The 20,502-nt window shown below is 38.4% G+C and overlaps 1 protein-coding gene across 5 annotated transcripts in view; it reads left to right on the top strand.

Annotated features, from left to right (window-relative positions):
- Lrba (LPS responsive beige-like anchor protein) overlaps positions 1-20,502 on the top strand; it is a 478,937-nt gene that overhangs the window by 443,590 nt on the left and 14,845 nt on the right. For all 5 annotated transcript variants that reach the window (XM_041659437.1, XM_041659438.1, XM_041659435.1 and 2 more), the window contains exons 52-53: positions 2,448-2,603; positions 8,861-9,028. In XM_041659437.1, coding sequence (XP_041515371.1) covers positions 2,448-2,603; positions 8,861-9,028 — 324 coding nt within the window. The remainder of the gene's footprint in view (positions 1-2,447; positions 2,604-8,860; positions 9,029-20,502) is intronic.

The following is a 20,502-nucleotide window of genomic DNA, read 5'->3' as shown; positions in this document are numbered from 1 at the left end:
TCTATTAAGAATCATCTTTATGGTCTAATATTAGGTATCTTTCCTTTTAACCTTGCTGTTGAAGATTACTTTTAATGTTGATTAGCAGTGTGACTAGATCCTCATTCCAGTATCTTGAAGCCATCTGACCTACAAATTGATAACACCAAGGCACTCACTTTTTAGTATAATCAATATTTTTCATTGTTCCTGTCCTTGGCTCCCAAGAGATTTTAATCCCCAGGGGTAAAGAACCATACAAAGATTATGGATAGGAGTATAACATGGTTTCATCTAAAGCAAAAGAAGAAATAAGAAAGAAAACCCACAGGAGAATTCCCAGGCAAATCAGTTTCAGACAAGAGAATATATGAAAGTTGAGAAACTAGAAATTGATTCACATAAAACCATCTGTGCCGTATCCCGTGGGAAGTCTTATACTCCCAAAGTAGTCATGTCCAAGTTTGGATGCTGCTTATCTAATCAAATATACAATCTATGTATATCCTACAAATACATATTGTGGGATTGAATCACAAAGTAAATTTACAAACAAAACAGTGGGATAATATAAATGCTCTCATAAAGTGCATGGGCTAGACAAACAAAGGATGTCCAAATGAACTAACAAATGGATCGGTGATGGACAGATGGCTGGACAAAAAGCTTTTTGGTGTTAAACTTCAAGAAGAATTCATTTAGAAAATAGTTAAGCTGCTGGGTTTAGTGGTACACACCTATAGTCCCAGCACTCAGAAATAGAGGCAGTAGGACCTCCAGTTCAAGGCAGACCTAAACAGAGTGAGACCTTTTCTCCAAACACAAAAGCCACAACAAACAAACACTAGTTCATCTGAGTGCTGGAGAAATATCAGCCTTAGTCACGGGCGCTGTGATCCCTCAATTCAGAATTATGTGCATGCCTGCCCTCCCCCAAATTAGTGAGAATTAATAGTCGAGGAGCAAAAGTCATAGAAATACTGGCAAAAAGATGTTTTTAAAGGTTCTGTGTATAGTGAAGTGTGGCAGCAATCATTGTTTTTCTAGGTTTCATGGACTATATGTATGTCACAGTTTTACTGCAGTGGGCTATTCTGTGTGTGATTCATTGTAAAACCTTTCCTCATCTGCCACAACTTCCTTTTGTGTGAGAAGTAAAACTGATCCCCCTACTGGAACTCTTCCCATTTTACTATTGGTGCAGTTTCTTACCCCATTAACCTTCCAAAGCTCATTCTGTCACCTGTTGATTTCAATATAAGTTGTGTCAGCAGACATTAGCAGGATTTTATATGTATACCTGCATGTGGGGTGTGTTCTGTTTATGTCGAGGATAGTTCGGGCATCATTGGTTTTCAGCATAGCCCTGAGAATATTTTAAATGCTTTGTCTGCTTGTTTATTTGATTTGGCAGGCCTTCTGTTAAACCCCCCACATTATTTAGATATCATACACAATGACTATAAAGCCAGTATTTTTGAGTTTTTATCATTAATATATAGTTTCTTCCCTCAAACTGAAAACTGGCATAAAGAACTTAATAACTAGAAACAGAAGTTAGACTTAACCACTCCGTTCTGGTTTCTGGAGCAATCAAATTTTCATGGTGTGAAAACCTCTATCTGTGATGGAAAGTCACTAAAAACAAAGGTTCTGTCTTGTTGGCTTAATAATATCCCCCCGCCCCCCCTCAAAAAAAAAAAACAACAGAGTGACATTGCTCTTCTGACAACGACAAACCTGTGTTCCTTTTCCCCAGTGCTTGGTGTCACAACCTGCCTAACCTGAGCCTTGAGACAGCCCCATCTCAGGAGCCTTGGAGCTCTTGGGGGCAGCTGGCCGGGTTGTCGCTCTCATCTCATCACTGAGTGAAGATTGAAACATGGCAGTGTGCTGTGACTTTTTCACCCACAAGGATCTTAAATGAATCCCCCCTCATTCTTGCCTTTTTTACACGTGTGCAGCTGTAAGCAGGGAGGATGGAAGTTCCCTTCTAGTCAAATTAAAGACCCGTAAAAGCCAAAGTAGTACAAGATGCTGCAATATTTCAAATATATGACATTCAAATCCTAATTCTCTCCCTTATGACAAAATGTTAAAGGTAATAGATTGTCACAACATGAATCTATCTCGTGGCAATAGACGTAATGAGATTGTCAGAAACAACCCAAACTGTGGTGAGATCTAGAGGCTGTAACCTACTTGTCCTGGCCAAGAACTAGAAAGCATGTTTTGACAGTTGTACAATTTTTTTAAAAATGGGTGTATTCTACTTTTTTTCCCTCTAAGCAAAACATTTTTTACTGAGATATTGACTGTAATGGCTCCATTCCTCCAGCAGTCATATTGGTCACGTACTCTGGATCTCATCTCTCCTTTTCTCACCCCCAACTCCCGAGGTGACGGCACTGTAGGATGTCTTTATCCATGTAAGTTTAGTAGTTTTTTCTTCTTCCCTGTTCTCACAGCCTGCGGCACAGGGACACACAGGAGGCAGATAACTGACCTTCTGGACCAGAGCATCCAAGTTCATTCCCAATGCTTCGTCATCACCTCTGACAACCGCTACATTCTTGTCTGCGGCTTCTGGGATAAGAGTTTCCGAGTCTACTCCACAGACACAGGTAACTTTTATTTTCTTCATCCATGATCCAAAGATCATGACTTAGAGTCAAGAATGCTTTCTCATCTTACTCCCAAAAATAAAGAGGATGTATCTTCCCTTTCAGGAAATAGTGGGCTACAACATTTGTGGTTGAGCTAGCTTCACTATGTTGTAAGAGGAAGTTTTTCAACAGTTTTGTCTCCCAAGCACATGTTTACAAAATAATAATTCCATTCTGTAGGCAAAGCTATGGATGTAAACACTGTACACACATGTACATACAATTTTAGACAAGTGTACAAACATGTACAAACAAAGCTATGGATGTAAACACTATACGCACATGTACATACAATTTTAGACAAGTGTACAAACACCGAAGTATTTTTACATTTCAATTATTTTAAAGGTTTTCTGTTCCATATTAGGAAGAATCATGAAGTCTATCCTTTGAGAATAAACCTTGTCTTTCCCAATTCTGCAAAGAATCTTGCTGAAACCTCTGCCCCAATGAAGAGTAGTGACTACTGACTAAGCGTGTGACAGATGCTTTTGAAGTTCAGATCCCTGAGGGACAAACCAACAGCAGATATAATCCAAGGAATGTTTGCATGGCAGAAATTTAAACTATTGATAAATTTAACAGCATGTCCTTAAAACATTTTAGAAACTGTGAGAAGAAAAAATAAATGTATAGGTAATATATAGTTGAATAAAGTTAAAGATTTTTTTTTGAGATAGGATTTCTTTGTGTAGTCCTGATTCTCCTAGAACTAGAGATCTACCTAGAACTCAGAGATCCTCCTGCCTCTGCTTCCTGAGTGCTGGGATTAAAGATGTGTGCCACCACCACCCAGCTTAGAGTTAGATGTTAATTCCATATTACTTCATTAATCAATAGGACTGTAACATTTTAGCTGGTGACTGCTTGTTTGTTTCCAGCCACCCAGACCTGAAAAATCACACAGAAACTGTATTAATTACAACACTGTTCGGCTATTAGCCCAGGCTTCTTATTAACTAACTCTTATATCTTAAATTAACCCATTTCTATTATCTGTATATTGTCACAAGGCTGTGGCTTACCGGGTAAGGTTCTGGCACCTGTCTCCTTCGGCAGCTACATGGCATCTCTCTGACCCCACCTGTTCTCTGTATCTCTTCCAGCCTGGCTCTATTCTGCCCTGTCATAGGCCAAAGCAGCCTCTTTATTAACCAGTGGTAATAAAACATTCATAGCATACAGAGGGGGTTCCCACATCATGACATGAACTGTTGTTGACTGAGTTTGTTTTGAGTATGGTGTCTTCCACTGTCAGATGCCCCGTCCCTGGAAGAAGATATGTCAGTGGAGAAGGAAATGCGTGTATCTTGATTAATGCTCTGGTAGTGGGAATTCTACTTAATCGAAATTTTTAATTAAGTTTCTTTTAGCAAGTCCTCTTTCTTATGAAATGCATGGGTTCTTGCTCCTCTTAATAAATAGGTGACTGAACAGTAGATGGTTCTTGACGGAGTTTATATGTGTGATTTTTAGACTACTGTAGCACAGCTGAGAGAATGGGGGAATTACTCTCTTCTGCTGAAATATTTAGAGAATGAGCCTTAAAATTATTTGGTGAAAAATTTCTGTTTATTTTCTACTTCAGGAAATTGATTCTCATTTTCTTACAGTCCACTTTATTTTGATGTAAGTTCATGAAAGCAAACATGATCACCCAAGCCTTTCTGAGAAGCTGAGGGTATTTTCTTTTAGATATTTCATTTTGTGAGGTGGATTATTTTGAAATTAAAATTCCACAAACTTTATGTAGAACTGCAGAGTGAATTGATGTTTTCTAAAACTATTTCTTTATTTTACTGAATCTTCTGTTTTGATGGGCTATTTTAGATTTCTACTTTTCATTATTATAGCATAAAAGAATAACCTCAGTATTATTTGATGCACCCTCTGTCCTCACAGACTCTGGGTTACACGTGATATGTCCCTCATAAGTTTTTTCTTAGTAGTCTTTTGGACTGCTTATTGTTCTCACACTTAGAAAGGTTATTTTTAAATTCACACAGTAAGTTATTCCATGCTTTTTGACTTATAGTGTTTAAGTTTTGACAGTGCACAGAATTACATCACCATCTCACAGACTCTGTGCAGAACAGCTCCATGACCCCCAATCCCCTCATGTCACCGGCTGGATGTCCCCTTTTCCCACACTCTGAAGTCCTGGCAACCACTGCCTACTTCACTTCTCCAGGGTTGACCTTTGTCAGAATATGGGTAGAGTCATGAATTTTGGTATTATAAAACTTTTGAATTCATTGACATTCTCTATTATATTTGTTGTATTATATGTATTAAATACCAATATATGTTAAGTAGAGCTTAACTTTCCTACTGTACTAATAATTTACATAATTCCTGTATCCATTCTTTTTTTTTAGAAATTACAGAGTTCTTAGGCATACATATTATTGTTTAAGCTTCATAAAACTCTTGTGGAGTGGATACATGTCCTTATTCCATTTTTAGACAATATGGACAGAGATTTAGAGAGTTAAGTGGTATATTGAAATTTCAGTAGCTAACAGTAACAGAATGGGGCTTGGCCTAGCACTTCCGACTTTATATGTAGCATTCTCTCTCTCTTTTTTTTTTCTTTTTCTACATTGACTCACACAGGTGTCACTATCCGTGGTTAATTTGAAAACCACCATGATCTGTAGCCCTAAGTTTCTTGTGGGCAGGCCATGTTCCGTTAGACTTAACATAGTTGATATCATTTCACTTCCCCCCAACAGAAACCTTGTAATACCCTGTATAAAAAATATGTGACTCTGTGTATGTAAAATAGTCATAAGAAATAGCATTATTTTAAACTTCATATCAAGTTAACTGACATTTAAAAATTTATATTTTCTATAAAAGTGCAGAAAAAAGAACCCTCAAGTGATATTCCTTTTGTATGTCGTCTATGCATACTCAGCTGCTAGTTTTATTTAAAAGTAATTTCAGTGAGAAAAATAGGAATTTGTGTTTTTATGACAATAGGTATTATCAACTAATTTTTTCCTTAAGTTTGGTGAAGAAGTAAGGGAAAATTGTATGATCAGTTAATATATAATGGCAAAGCCATCACAAGTGTTGAATTCAATTATATTTTAGCACACAAGCCAAAAAAAAAATCTTCCTCTTATTAGATTGGGGAGGGGTATTTGGGTTGTAACAGGAAATTCTTGAGACATAAATCATGTTTTCATGGCACAACCAGAGCAGCAGAGGCAACAATAAAACCTCCCCCGGCAGTCAGAATTATTTTCTGGCCACATTTAGATGCAGTGGTGCGGAGTTCTGTGCTGGGATTGTTTTATTTGTAGCACAGCTGTCAAATAAAGCATTAAGTAGAAAATTTGTTCTGTCAAAAAAGGGATATTCTAGTGTTTGTGGTAATTTTTGATATTAATGTGTGGAGAGGTAGCCTGGTATTAAAGGAAACAAAAAATAAAGGCTGAAGAGCACTTATGAGATTATCAGAAAATAATTTACCAAAAGAGCAGCAGGTATTTATACTGTGATTTATTTGGAAGGAGCAACCCTCCATATCACAACAGCGGTGGAGACTGCCGAGCTGGGCTGCCAGAGCAGGGCAAGCAAACCTGTAGAGAGAATGTTTGTTGGAGTTGAGCCTACAGTTTCTAGAGAATAAAGCTAAGCAGGATTAGACAGGAAACTCCTTTGGTATAATGTTTATATCTGCCTCCCACTTGGATTTTCCTTCCATTCACTGATTTTAGATTGTTCTTTTTTGTAGAACACATCACTGTGTATCTGTTCACTTTATTTCAGTGTTTGTCTACAGCATTAGACAACAAAGGCCCTGAGGGTGTGAACAGTGTCCTTACCACTGTGTACATTTAAGAAAACCTAATGCTCGGCACCTAGTAGATGCTAGGTAAATTAAAACTAGGTAATTTTAGAAGGAAAAGAAAGCACAGCAAGTGGGTATCTGTTTTCCTCACACACAGGAGGAACAGGGTAGTGGCTTAAGGAGGAACATGGAACATCCTGTGTCGGTAATGACCGCTTCCCACCTGGCCCCTGAACTAGCTGGAAATAAAGTAAGCTGCCCAGCAAATAGTTCTCTGTGAGGTTCCGGGACCATTGCACCAGGACTCCTAGGTCTCTTGGGTACCTTGTACCTCACTTACCTAGTTGGTAGTGCTCACACAACTCCACAGTTGCTGGACTTCAGAACAGACCTTAGCTTGAGTAACATGTTCACGTCACTTCCGCAGTTCCCGAGCTCTCGCACTTAGGGAGAGGCCAAAGCAGACGTCCCTGGTCAGACTGTGACCAAGACATAACGCCAGTATGACTTACCAGCTTCCTTCAGCGGTTAAGACACATTGTGAACTCTATGGGAGTGCAGGCACCTAGCCTGTTTACTACTAAACATCTTCACTTAAAAATGAAATAAAAATTGATATACGTTTCATATTTAGTTTTAAAATTTTGAATTCTTCCTAGCAGATGCCTTACTGATACAGTCTGACTTTGTAAGAGAAATGTCTAGCGTCAATTTAGAAGGCTGAAGACTTTTCAAAAACTTGTGGCACATTTAACAATTCAAATACTGGCCTTAAGGGATTTTTTGATCTGCCTTAATGTCCTTTATTAACTGTAATTTGTAATTGAAATAAGTCTGAATTTTAATTAAATAAAATAAATTTTTATAAGAGAAAATATTTAAAAAGATGTGAAAAATAAAAAGTGTTAATTAAATAAAATTAAATAAGTCTGGTTTTAAGGTTGGTAGCATTTGCTTCTGCAAGCCTGTTGCTCATGAGTGAAAAAGTTGCATTTGACTTTTACCTGATGTAGATAAGTGTTTCACTATTTTATCTCTAAATTTGAAACATTTATAAAAAGTTTTAGGTTTACTGTAATCAATGCTTTAAAATTTTAAGTGAATACTTTCTTATTTACACTTACTATCTTGAAAAGTAGCCAGGTGGCGGTGGTGCACACCTTTAATCTCAGCTCTCAGGCAGAGGCAAGTGGATCTCTGAGTTTGAGGCCAGCTTTGTCTGTTAAGTTTCAGGCCTACACAGAGAAATCCTGTCTTGAAAAACCAAAACAGAAAAAGAAAGGTAGGGAGGAAGGGAAGGGGAGGGAGGAAGGACGAAAGGAAAGGAAGAAGAAAGAAAATAAAAGAGAGGTTATGTACTTTTAGATGCCAGCTCTTAATTGAGAGCTTAGGCCTCTGAATGTTGTTCTGTGTGTTCCAAGTAGAAAACTTTCATTTCTTTAACGTGTGAGTTCTTTAGCCCTGCCACACTCAGTTGAGAGTGTTGTGTAGCACATCTGTGGACCTCAGGCTTTTCCAGGAAATGGTCGCAATGACCTACGGTGGCTTAGAGGGGCTGTGGATGTCTGTCTAACTCTGTAAACCAGTCTATGAATGGTACCACAGTGTCAGTTAAGCGGTGACTCTCCACAGCAAGCACTTGGGGTTGTTGTTTTATTTGTTTGTTTTTTCTTATTGAGCTATACATTTTTCTCTTAGTCTTGGTTTTTATGTTTGACACAGGTTTGTGGGCCACTCTTCTGCATATACGTTGACTAAGTTCCTCTCCACTGTCCTCAGTCCTTCCCATTAAACTACTGTAATCTTTGTTTTATCATCACCCTTAAAAGAATCTTCATCCTTCAGAAAACTAAAATAAGGAACACCGGGGTTTGAATTGCAATCATGATAAACTGTTCTTTCATGAAAAGTTAGTCCATGTATAGCCTTGGTTTGAAAAAGAAGGAACTCTCTTCACCGTGACCTAGAAACAGAAGAGCTTCATTAGCGGAGGCTGTTAGGAGCTGAGTTCTGCAGTACTTTCACAGGAAGGCAGGCAGCAGGCTTTGGTTTTGAGTCACAGAGTAACTCAAGAAAGTGTTAAATGGTTCCAGGGTAAGGACTCTCCTGGGCCTGCTTTAACCAGTAAATATTATTCCTGTGTAATTTATAGTGGCTGTTTATAAGGATATGGTATCCTCATACTCAAATATTATTTGTTGAAATAGTTTTATCATATGCCTTTCAAAAATGTTACTGCTATTCACTTGATTTTTTGAAAGTATTATGGATAGTATTTAAAAACAAAACCTTACCAGGTCAGAACCTTCCCAGACTGAATTATCCTGGCATCGGCGTTCTGCAGGTTATGTATTTGCTGGAAGCTTGCTTTGTCTTTTAATTGCAGCTAAAGAAAATTTGCTTTATATTTTAGGAAAATTGATCCAAGTGGTGTTTGGCCATTGGGATGTCGTCACTTGCCTGGCTCGCTCTGAGTCATATATAGGGGGAAATTGCTACATTCTCTCAGGGTCACGTGACGCAACCCTTCTTCTGTGGTACTGGAATGGAAAAAGCAATGGAATTGGAGATAACCCAGGCAGTAAGTACTATTTTTTAAAGTGAACTTTTAGAAATAATGTAGACTAATAACACTTCGAGGGGGAAGCGCTCTTTCATTACGGTGAGAACAACACTGAATTATCAAGTATGTTCAATTTCTAAGCTGTAATTTAAGGTAGACCTAGATGGCATGGTTACTAAAACATCCCATAGTCACTGATAATTCAGGTCCTCATATGAAACCTTCATTTTTACATTATGGTCATTCTTATACACAAAGTAAACTGGAGGTGTTCTCATGAACAATAACATGCAACATAAAAGACAAATTACGTATTATCTTGTTTATTAAACTCATGCTTTAAAAGAACAAAATAAAAGTTATGTTTGGAATCTATAACTTTATAAAATTATGCTTTTATTTACATATTAAAAAATAAAACAGGTCATAAAAGGCCAATATGAAATAGTCACATTGGCTTTTGACTTTTCAGATGGGAAATGAAAATGTTCACAACAGCATTAAACATCTTTCAGAAACTGCACTGGAGGCAGTAAAACAACAACACAAAAATGTGTAACCATTTAAAATTGTAATTCACAGAAGGCAAAAAAGGAAACAGCCACCATTAAAACCAGTCGCACACAGCTGCAGTCAAGAGAGGGCTTTAAAAAACACATTAAGAAGTAGGAAAAACAATTAAAGGGACCACCTGAAAAATGAGAATTTAATTAAAATGATTATGACAACAGAGACGAGTTCCTGTAAGAATAGCTGTAGATTTCTGTTTCATAAGGTAGACATTTCTTAATTTAAGGCTGGTTGCAGTGTATTTGGCTAAGGAAGGCTTGTGCTATCACCTAAATACCATGGGGCGTTGTGTCTGGGTATAAGTGTATTTCACCCTGTCATGTTTTCGGTTGACTTCTCAGGTTGTGCAAAAACAGTTAATACTTGTATGAAAGTGAACACTTTGTTCAAAAATTTTTAGTAGAATGCTGATATTTATTTAGTAAAATCCAGAGGTTTTTTTTCAAAACTATTTTTTATTTTTATGTACGTTAGAGACTTTGGATTAGATCATAAAGAAGCATTATATTCAGTTGATATCTAGTGGACATATTTATGACTTTAATCAAAGATAATCTTCTATGTGAATAGAATAGGAAAATAATTTTAAAGTTCTGATACTGTAGGTAATCCAGCCTTAGACGTCAGAGCAAGCCACTGCATTTGCACTGTGGGAAAGTATACTTTGTACATGTCTCTTATTTACACAGTCAACTTAAAGAAGGTAAAAATGCAGGGATTTTGTTTTTCATTCTCTATAAGATATCCACTATCTGATCATTCTAATGCCTCTTCCTTTCTGGCCTCCTAGATTGAGTAACTACTTTCAGTTTCTTTTCCTGTTTCTTTAAACAGAAGATTAAATAAATGTCTCAGGCAAAACTAGATTTGACATAGATACTATATAAATCTACCACTTTAGAGTTATTTGTCTCAAAGAATTTAGATTCTTGCCTTAAAATGTTTTATGCATATATCGCAACTTATACCCCCAAAGACAAATATTTGAGTCTTTGCTTTTCGTTCGAGTTGGTTGCCTTCTCTGTGTTATGTGGAGTTCTCAGCCATGTGTATTCTGAGAAATATTAAAACCGTGCTGGCTATTCCTGCATGAAACTGCTGTAGCATTTCAGAGATTTAATTATGTTTTAAAATTAGAAAGCGTCACATTTTCAGAGTAAGTATTTTATATCTCTTTACACATTAACTGATATGTACGTATGTTTAAATGTGTGTTACTTATTTAAGTCCCTTATAAATGGCCCAGAGTTGGTTTTTATATGTATGACATTTAAATAGAGAATTGAGGAGGAGTGAGGGAATACTGGGACTCCTTGTAGAGGAGAAATCTGCGTTCCCAGCTCTGCTGTGGCCCTTGTCTCTCATCTGTAAAAGCAACAGTGGTGACTGTTATCAGAGGCAGTCAGCCCCACACCAACACCGTCTTGGTACATATAAAAACATCATCGCTTCCGTGCAGTGTGCACGTTCTCTTACTGTCTGTAATACGGTGAACGTGGACACCTAGGAATACAGGTAACGATGAGGGGGAGGAACAGAAGAACACAGGCACATCTAATACAAATTTCAGAAAACTGTTATGTATTTTTACTAAATGTATTACTTCATCCTGTCTCGCCCTTTATAATGTCTGATGCCCCAATCCAATTCTGCTTTAGCTTTGAGTAGTGAATCCTGACATACAGGTACTTTTACTTACTATGAGAATTTATGTACATTAGAATAGAAAATTCGAAAAAGCCAATCTAAGCTTTTAAAAAACAAATAGCAGGCAAACCCAGATATTTTTACTATGTAACTGTTTTAAACCCTCCCACGAGCTGATACAGTCTGCTGAGCCTCTGGTTCAGCGGAGGCTGTGAGCAGCCCCTGAGTCCGGCACCTCTGAGCCTTCAGGCTCCGGTGTCCACCGCCCCCGCCTGCCCGCCCGCCTGCCCGCCTGCCCGCCTCCTGCTGCCTTCCTGCTTTGTGTCTCTCAGAGCCGCAGGAACACCCCAAGAGAGCGGCCACACACTAATGCACTTGTCGGAAGGCCAGTATATACACAGCACTACTTAACTTCAAATCTTTTATTCTAGATATTTTTCTTTCTTTAAAAGAAGAAAAGTGGTGCTGGGGCGACCTATTGTTTTTCCCCTGCAGTTTACAGGTCTCTCAGCTATTTAAGTTTATTTGAAATTTTAAAATCACAAGAATATTTAGTGACTTTTATTTGCAAGTATCATAAGCAAGAGCCAAATGCCATTTTCTTCAAATCTGATGTTGTTGCTGCATATAAAGTTGATAGCTCCGTAACTATTTTAACCTAATGTTATACAATGTTAATAGGTGTATTATTAGTTGGATAAAAATCAGGCTAACTCAACTTGGATGAAACCTATAAATAGTATAATTTGGGGCTTTAAAAATGACTCACATGTTTTATGAAACCTGTCTAGATTATGCAGCCTTCCGCAGACAGGCCGTTTTTCACCTTTGGCTCTATTGTCTTGTGATGGTTATCTGCGGTGGAATGCGGCTTTCGCGATGAGAAGGCTGAAAATAGCGTTCCACTTGCTTGCGGATGGTTTCTGTAACATTAACCAGGACGATTTCAGTGAAAGGTGTTTTCTGCGGAAAGCCCAGCACTTGGTTACCTCACCCCGGCTGCTGTCCTAGGCTGAGATTCCTCCAAAGGAAGGTTTTCTCTTCAGAACAATGCCGACTGCATCGCCCTCCAAATTCCAGAGAAAATGTGTTCCCTCAGTGCCCTAAATTGGTATTTAAACACTTCCAACCTTGACATGATTGTGCTTACATAAACAAGTTGAAAGCATACGACACTGTTATTATTTATTCACTATTTTATATTATACTAATAAATCATAAACTTGAATTTTAAAAACTAACCACTTAGGCAACACTTTTAGATTTCAAAGTGATTTTTGTTTTACAGTCAGTCTGTTCGCTTTTGGAGCGGGTGATTGCAGACGGTGAGGGTGTCGCGTGGATTTGCTGCACACTATTTCAGTAAAGTACTTTAACATTCTTGCATTCTGGTTTTGATTTGATGGAAAGGTGGCATATTTCTTTTCCCTCTTTGCAATCAGACATGGTAATCTATGTCAGCCTTCTCCATTTATAGGAATGGCGTCTATGGGGGGGGTAGTTTATATATATAAAACAACAAGATTCTGTTAAGAGTATTTCAGCACCGTTAATTAGAAAGAAAATTTTATTAACCGTAAGGCTGGTAGCACTCACAGGCTGCAGAGCCGCTCTGTAAAGTACTGTATTCCAGAGCTGCCCTGTTTTTTCTCTGTCTAAAACTTCATTTTGTTATACTCTCATCAGTCACATAAGTCATTATCGTAAATCCTACTGTTGTTAATTTTACTAGTATCACCCTAATGAGACATCCCTGCTATAATTAAAAATGAATTCCAACTTTAAGGCATTCTAAATTTTTTTTAATGAATTTAGAATGATCTTGCCCTGTGACTATAAATACCAGTGATATTAGACTACTCATCAAGTCTGTAAAAGAAGTGGTGTTGTAACGTGTCCAGTGTGAGTTATTTACTGGTGGCCTCCATGCACAAGTGCTTATGCATATGTATGTCTTTATGCATGTATTTAGGAATTATGTTCTTTTATCATAAAACCTGATATGTTTTACTAAAGCTACTGATAAATTCTTATTCTTTGTCTTGGCAAAATATAGGCGGCTGTAGTGGAGTGTCCTCTCTGTAAGTAGGTAGCCTAGAGCACCATCTGCTGGGCGCACCGGGGATGTACAGCTCTCTAATGGGGAAGGCCGGGCCTGGAAACACCAGTGTATTTTGTCTTAATTGCCTGTGATATATTATTCATGCATCTCAAATGTCAGGATATGTATGATGTGTTGGACCTTGTAAGTTTTTTTAAATCATTTTTTTCTTCTACTTCCACCCTAACCTGAAATTGGGACTTTGTAATAAATATTTTAAGGAAAGCACAGTACCTATATGATAAAACAAAGCACTACAGTTTGTCCAAGAGACTCTCAGGTCTTCAGTAAATTGTGGTTGGCAGAAACTGTTTAGATAATACCTAATCGTAGGTTTCTGATACTCACTCGGTTATGTATATGAAAGCAGTGCTTGAGGCATGAGGTCTTTCATGTGAGGGATGAGGTGGATCTGGGTCTTTGTCGAGGACCCCAGTTCTTCCGTGTGCCTTGTTTAGCCTGCATCCAGTTTCTTCCTGGCCTGCTGCTCTGCCTTCTTCTTCTTTATTTTCTTGTAAAATTCAAAGTACGGGTCTGAAGCAGCATGTTCAGGTGACATTAAAAATGTCTATGAAACTCTCCAGAAGGTCCAGGATGTTTAGTGCTCTGTGATGTAATGCAGACTCTCAAATTCCAGCAAAACAACTCTGTATTTACTTCTTGTAGCTAATAGTAGATGTGGTAAAAGGAATTATATTCATATGGCAAATGAATACAACCTTAATGTGCACCATATGCAGAGCAGTGGGATGATGTGCCAATATATCACATTTATTTACCTTGTTTGGTTACAGAGAAAAATCACTATACCATTCGTCCTATGGGCTGTAGCCACTTAAATACGAGGACGGGGAGCTGATTTATGCCCTCAAACTGAAACTGAGTATCTTCATATGTAGGCACTGGGGCAATCCCAAATGAAGTTGCACACACTTTATGCTCAAAACAGGTATTTTAATTTCAAACAATGACAAATTAATTTGAGACTACATACTACTTAGTGACTGTCATTATCTAGACTCTTAGAACACACAGACGCCAAATATTACCCAGAAACTGTAATTGGTGCCCTGCCCCCTTTCTCACATATTAAAGTAAGATTTGTCTGCCGATAGAATAAGGTATAGCGAGTCCCCATCCCCCATGAGTGTGGCATTACTATAGCTTTAATAAGTACGCGTTTAGTTGAGACCTCTGGGCCAACATTAAACTGATTTTTTTTACCTGCTTTCAGCTTTTTATTAGAAAGATTATGTGCGACCTTACATGTATGTGTACCTTATATTATGAAGTAGATATTCCTGAAGCTGTATGAAGAGCCATATTCTATGAAATTATTTGTGTCTTTCTAATTACTTCTTTTATAAAGCAACAATTGCCCTACTTTTTCTAGTTACTTTCCTTTTCGCATGCTGGAACCACTACTTTATAGAGCTAATTAAAAGTGCTAATTAACAAATTTTAGAATTGATTATATCATGGGCTTTTCTGTTTGTTCTTATCTGGATGATTTATTTATTTTCATATAGGATCCCCAGTAGTCTGGACTGGCTTGTCATAATCCTCCTGCCTCACCTCCCAAGGGTTGGGATTACAGGTGTGGATGACCACACCCAGCTTGTGGGTGTAGTGTTGGGTTTTTAAGTTGGCATCACCTACTTAGATAGGTCATTGCTTATCATTATCCATGATTTTTAAAAATAATCTAGTTTTCTTACATTCTAGTAGGCTTGGTCAGACTTCAGATTTAGGATTGGAAGATTTTGTTTTTGTAGATTTATTTATTTTATGTGTATATGTGCCCATGGAAGCCAGAGGAGGGCTTTGGGTTTCCTGAAACTGGAGTTGTGAGCCACCATGTGGGTGCTGAGAATCAAACTGAGGTTCTCCCTAAACCTTAACCATCTCTCCAGGCCCTTGGAGTGCTTTAAATGAAGAAAAAAAATTCCCTGGAATTCAGTTCTTTTTATAGCTGAACTCTGTTTCTGTTGAGCATTCAGGTGTTCATCTTTATAGGCTGTAGTTTTCTATAACTGAGATTATTTTATTTCTTTGGGATGTTTTAGGCAAAGTTTTTTGGTTTTGTTTGTTTGTTTGTTTCAGAACACAATCTTTACTATGTAGCTATGGCTGTCCAGGAAATCACTATGTAGACCACACTGGCCTCACACTCACAGAGATCCACCATCTTGACCCTCCAAGTGCTGGGATTAAAAGCCTGCACCACTATTACACCAGGGCAGATCAAGGTATTGTTAATAGCTAAAGATGTGAAAACCCTCTATTACTTGCAGAGTACCTAACTTACATGTATTTAACAAAGAAACCTTACAAATATGGAAGAAACATTAAAAAGAATTTTAGGGTTAGGTATTGGTACACACCTTTAATCCCAGGAAGAGGCAGATGGGTCTCTGAGTTTGAGTCCATCCAAGGCTACCATAGTAAAACCCTGTCTCAAAAAATAAAGACTATTACAAAAAACTCCCAAGTAATCAAAATTTATAGTTGTTGAGCCCAATCTGAACACCACCGGGCTCATTGCAGAAGAGGGGCAGAAAGGCTGTAAGAACAGAAGATCAGGGCGTTTGCTGTGAGATTGTCTCCTCACAATGTCAGACGCTCACCAACATGACCGCCCAGATGTGAGCCACACGAGGATGATGTAATGAACATGACAAGCTGGGTGGGAACAGCATCTGAGTGCAGCTGTGAACAGGAGTGGTACCCAGAGAGGGGTATACCAATTGTAGTGTACTGCTGGTGCCAGACGGTCAGCCCTGAAACCGTGCAATTAACTCCAACCTAAAAAATAAACAAAAAAAAAAAAAAAGCTAGCACCAATAATAAGAATTTTAAATGATTTGGATAATCAGAATAAACAGATTAAAAATTTAATTTGTAGGGGCTGGAGAGATGGCTCAGAGGGTAAGAGCACTGACTGTTCTTCCAGAGGTCCTGAGTTCAGTTCCCAGCAACCATATGGTGTCTCATGGCCATCTGTAATGAGATCTGGTGCCCTCTTCTGGCCAGCAAGCATACATACAGACAGAACACTGTATAAATAATAAATAAATTTAAAAAAAATTTAATTTGTATTCATAAAACTCAGTGTTGGATATAAATAAATGTGAACACTGTTTCACCTCATCAGTTTTCTTTTTTCTTTTTTTTTATGTTTTTCTGGTTCTCTGAGACAGGACTTCTCTGTGTAGCCTTGACTGTCCTAGAACTCACTCTGTAGACCAGGCTGGCCTCAAATTCAGAACTCAGAGATCCATCTGCCTCTGCCTCCCCAGTGCCGAGAAGGTTTGTGCCTTCTGTGCAGGTAAACTTTATATATCTACTTTATTAGACACCTGTATTTAGGTGCAGGAGCTACAGATGAACAATCCCACTGTAGAGAATCCATAAATGAAGTCTCAGACTAGGAGAAAAACAGTGTGGTAGTTCAAGTGAAGGGTAGTATGTAAACAAACTGAAGAACTGTGCAAATTCTATCGTGGATACTGCAGATGTGTGATACGGACACCGAAACATATGTTCTCGGTGCCACTAAGCGCAAAAATCATGGAACTGTGTATTTCATGTCTTGTAAGTATTGTCAAATTACATGCATATGTTCAAAAGCCTGTGCATATGAGTGCATACAAAAACTGGAATCATAGCCAGGCAAGGCCAGAAATATTCATTTCAAGTTACTGGGACTTGGAAGCAAGTTTTCATCATCCTCATGAGTTACTAATTTACCTGTACATTTAATAATGAACATTTCATATTTGATAATGAGAGAAAATTAGAAATATTTATAATTAGAAAATAAGCCTGATTGTGGAAATTTAACTGCATTTTCTCTACTTCACAGGTGTGTGATTGTTGGGGAAAGTTTTAAAATTGGAGACAAGGCAAAATGTGCGAAATCAGAGTATAATTTTGAGAAACTAAGGCATATTTTTCCTTTTCAAGAAGGAAAAATGAGAACCATCTGTAGCTGGCACTTATGCAGCCCAAGATCAGATAACAACACCGGAGAAACAGTGTGCACGTGCACGCACACACACACACACACGCTCACACACACACACGTGCACACGCACACACATATGCACACACACGTGCACACGCACACACGCTCACACATACACACACGTGCACATGCACACACATGCGCACGCACACACGTGCACATGCACACACATGCACACGCTCACACACACGCTCACACACACGCTCGCACACGTGCACACGCACACACATATGCACACACACACATGTACACACACATGTACACACACGTGCACATGCACACACATGCGCACGCACACACACAGATGGGTGGATCACTCATGGGTGCTTAGGACTTGCAGACACACTGCATATTAACTCTTCTTTTTTGTTTGTTTGTTGTTTTGTTTTTTGTTTTTGAGACAGAATTTCCCTGTATAACAGCCCTGGCTGTCCTTGGAACTCTTTGTAGACCAGGCTGGCCTCAAACTCACAGAAATCCACCCGCCTCTGCCTCCTGAGAACTGGTATTAAAGGCGTGCGCCACCACACCCAGCTAAGACTATTCTTATGATAGCCTCTTTTATTGTCCCTTGTCTTTATGGATAACACATGGAGAAACTATGAAAGTAAATTTTTTTTCTGCCTTGGCCTTAAGGCCCAAGTCTCTCACCTAGAACTGAGAAGACATTTAGTGGGTAGGTACTATAGTCTGGATTCAAATTTAGACACTCGTAGCTACAATCTTTTTTTTTTATGGTGCTGGGGATGGAGCTTAGGACTCACACATGCTAAGTGTGTTCCTTGCCACTGAGCTGTTGCCCCAGAGGCCTCTTTTAGTCACTAAACTGTACTACAGTTTTTACTGGATTTAATTGGATTATCAGCAGTACGGAATTTGATGCAGTCCTATCACAGAAGCACGTGGTATTTACAAAAGACATAAAAAGACAGTTTTGTTACACTGATTTCTTATGGCAGTGCGTGTCATGGTAGAACTTGTGGGGTTTGGTTTCTTTTCCTTTCGCATTTGTGTGAGCACACAACATGCTGAGGTCTAAGCCCAGGGCCTGTCCCTGCTGAGTGTGCATTCTGCACTAACTGTGCCCCATTCTCTAGAACAGTATTACACACAGAATTTCCCACACAAACTCACTGTTCAGCAGAGGCTTGGAAGATGAGTCCATGTAAAACAACAACAAAACCCAGATATGTAGCAGAGGAGGGAAATGATATGAGCCCAGAGCTTAGACTGACTTTCATACCAACCTTGTCTAGCCTTACATTAGTAATTCTAGTGGTATTTACAAAAGAAGCCATCAACATTTTCTGGTACACACGGCAGGCACCTTAATGTACCCGTGGCAATGTCGACTGTAGTCTGTATGTTTAACTACACCCAAAGACCATGACGGGTACCCAGTGTCGGGGTGGGCTGGGGGTGATAAAGATGGAATGATTAGAACAAATTTCAAATAATTTAGTTTTTGCATAATTAAAAGGTGTTAGAATTTCCATTGAAAAATTAGGAAGTTAATGGAAAGGGTTAAAAAACATTTATCAGGGGAAAAAGGAAACATTTATCGGTGAAAACCCATTTCCTTTCTTGATTTACCTTTGTGGTGAGCCACATGAGAAAGCTCAGTATTTGGTTTTCACATGAATGTTTTGTATTAATCGACAGCCATTAATAGACAAAGTGCATGTGTAAAATACAGTTACCTATCTTTGGGAAGTAACCTGTATATCTTCTATAGTGTTTAAAATACTTAGACTTAAAACCTCATTATGCCTTTTTTTTTTTTGCTTTTCTGTGTTTTTTCTTCTTCATTTTCTGACCATACCTAGATCCCAAGTGACTTCTGTTTCTTTGTTTTTTTAAACAAAATCTAGTTTCATATTCCATTTTAGTTTTCTTTAGGTATACAAGATTTTACTAATGTGGAAAATTGTATTACTGGTGTTTACTTTAAGACTTCATTGATTAATGTTAAATGCTGACTCTTCATATGAAGCCCTTTTATAAGTGCTTGAGCTTCAATGGTGTTTTTAACCTTTAAAACCACTTATAATTTATAGGGTTATGAGAAAATAGATAAAACTTGACTTGATAACCATTTAATTTCTGATTTTTTGTTTTGAAGTGTTGGAATTGAGCCCAGGGCCTTACACTAGTTGGCACTGCACCGTTGAGTTGCAAGCTCAGACACCAGTGACTGTTGTAGATCAAGTCATTTTCAAACAAAGGGCCATACTGTGTTTCTGTCCTCATTTTCCAGTGTGTCACATAATACCCACAGCATCAGTAAACATTGCTGAGTGAACGTCAAGAGTGTGGGAGCGAGGTTGTGAGCAGCAGGATATGAGGACTTAACGACCAAGGAGCCATCACTGCATGGGTGGAAAGAAGCAGTTTTGTATTTCTAAGACTGAGGACAGGGAAGCGCAGAGCCCGCTCCATTTCATGCAGATGCTGTGAGTGCAGCGTGCTGTGTGCCTGTTGCTGCATGCTAAGCTGCATTGAGGACTGTACAGCGTGCTCTGAAATGCTTCGTTTGTTAAGACTGGGGCAGTGATGCAGATAATGGCAAGAACTCCTTCCACTTTTTAAAATAATGAAAAAGTGCATTTTTACATGGATTATTTATCTCCTTTATGTTAATGGAGATAAATCTTGGGAATTATCTTTCTTATTTTATTTATTTATTTATTTTTATTTTTCGAGACAGGGTTACCCTGTAGGTTTTTGGTTCCTGTCCTGGAACTAGCTCTTGTAGACCAGGTTGGCCTCTTTCTTATGATAGTACAGGAATTACTTTTCCTCTTTCAGATACAAAATTTTAAGAAGTTCAGATTCCATTTAATAAAAATATTTAATGTTATGAGGGGGACAAAGACAAACAGTTACTAATAGAAAAGTATATCATTCTCCTCAGTGGTGTTGTGGTAACTGCTATGAAGAAGCATAGGCCCAGAGGACACAGACAGGGTTGTAGCCCCTCGTTGCTTAAGTTGGGCTCTTCAAGGCAAACACTTTTACCAGCACACTCACATCTGTAAAGCTGGCGTGCCTGGGATTTGTGGCAGGCTTTGGGCTGTCTTTAATCTCATTTGACTTGTTCATCTTCTTCTAAGGCCATCCCTAAGATGCACTGAGTCTCCCTTTCAG

This window comes from Microtus oregoni, unplaced genomic scaffold (assembly GCF_018167655.1).
Source record: "Microtus oregoni isolate MIOR12 unplaced genomic scaffold, Mior012 000010F_ref0000083, whole genome shotgun sequence".
NCBI lineage: Eukaryota > Metazoa > Chordata > Mammalia > Rodentia > Cricetidae > Microtus > Microtus oregoni.
Note: the sequence above shows the minus strand (reverse complement) of the source record. Positions and strands in the feature narration are given on the sequence as shown.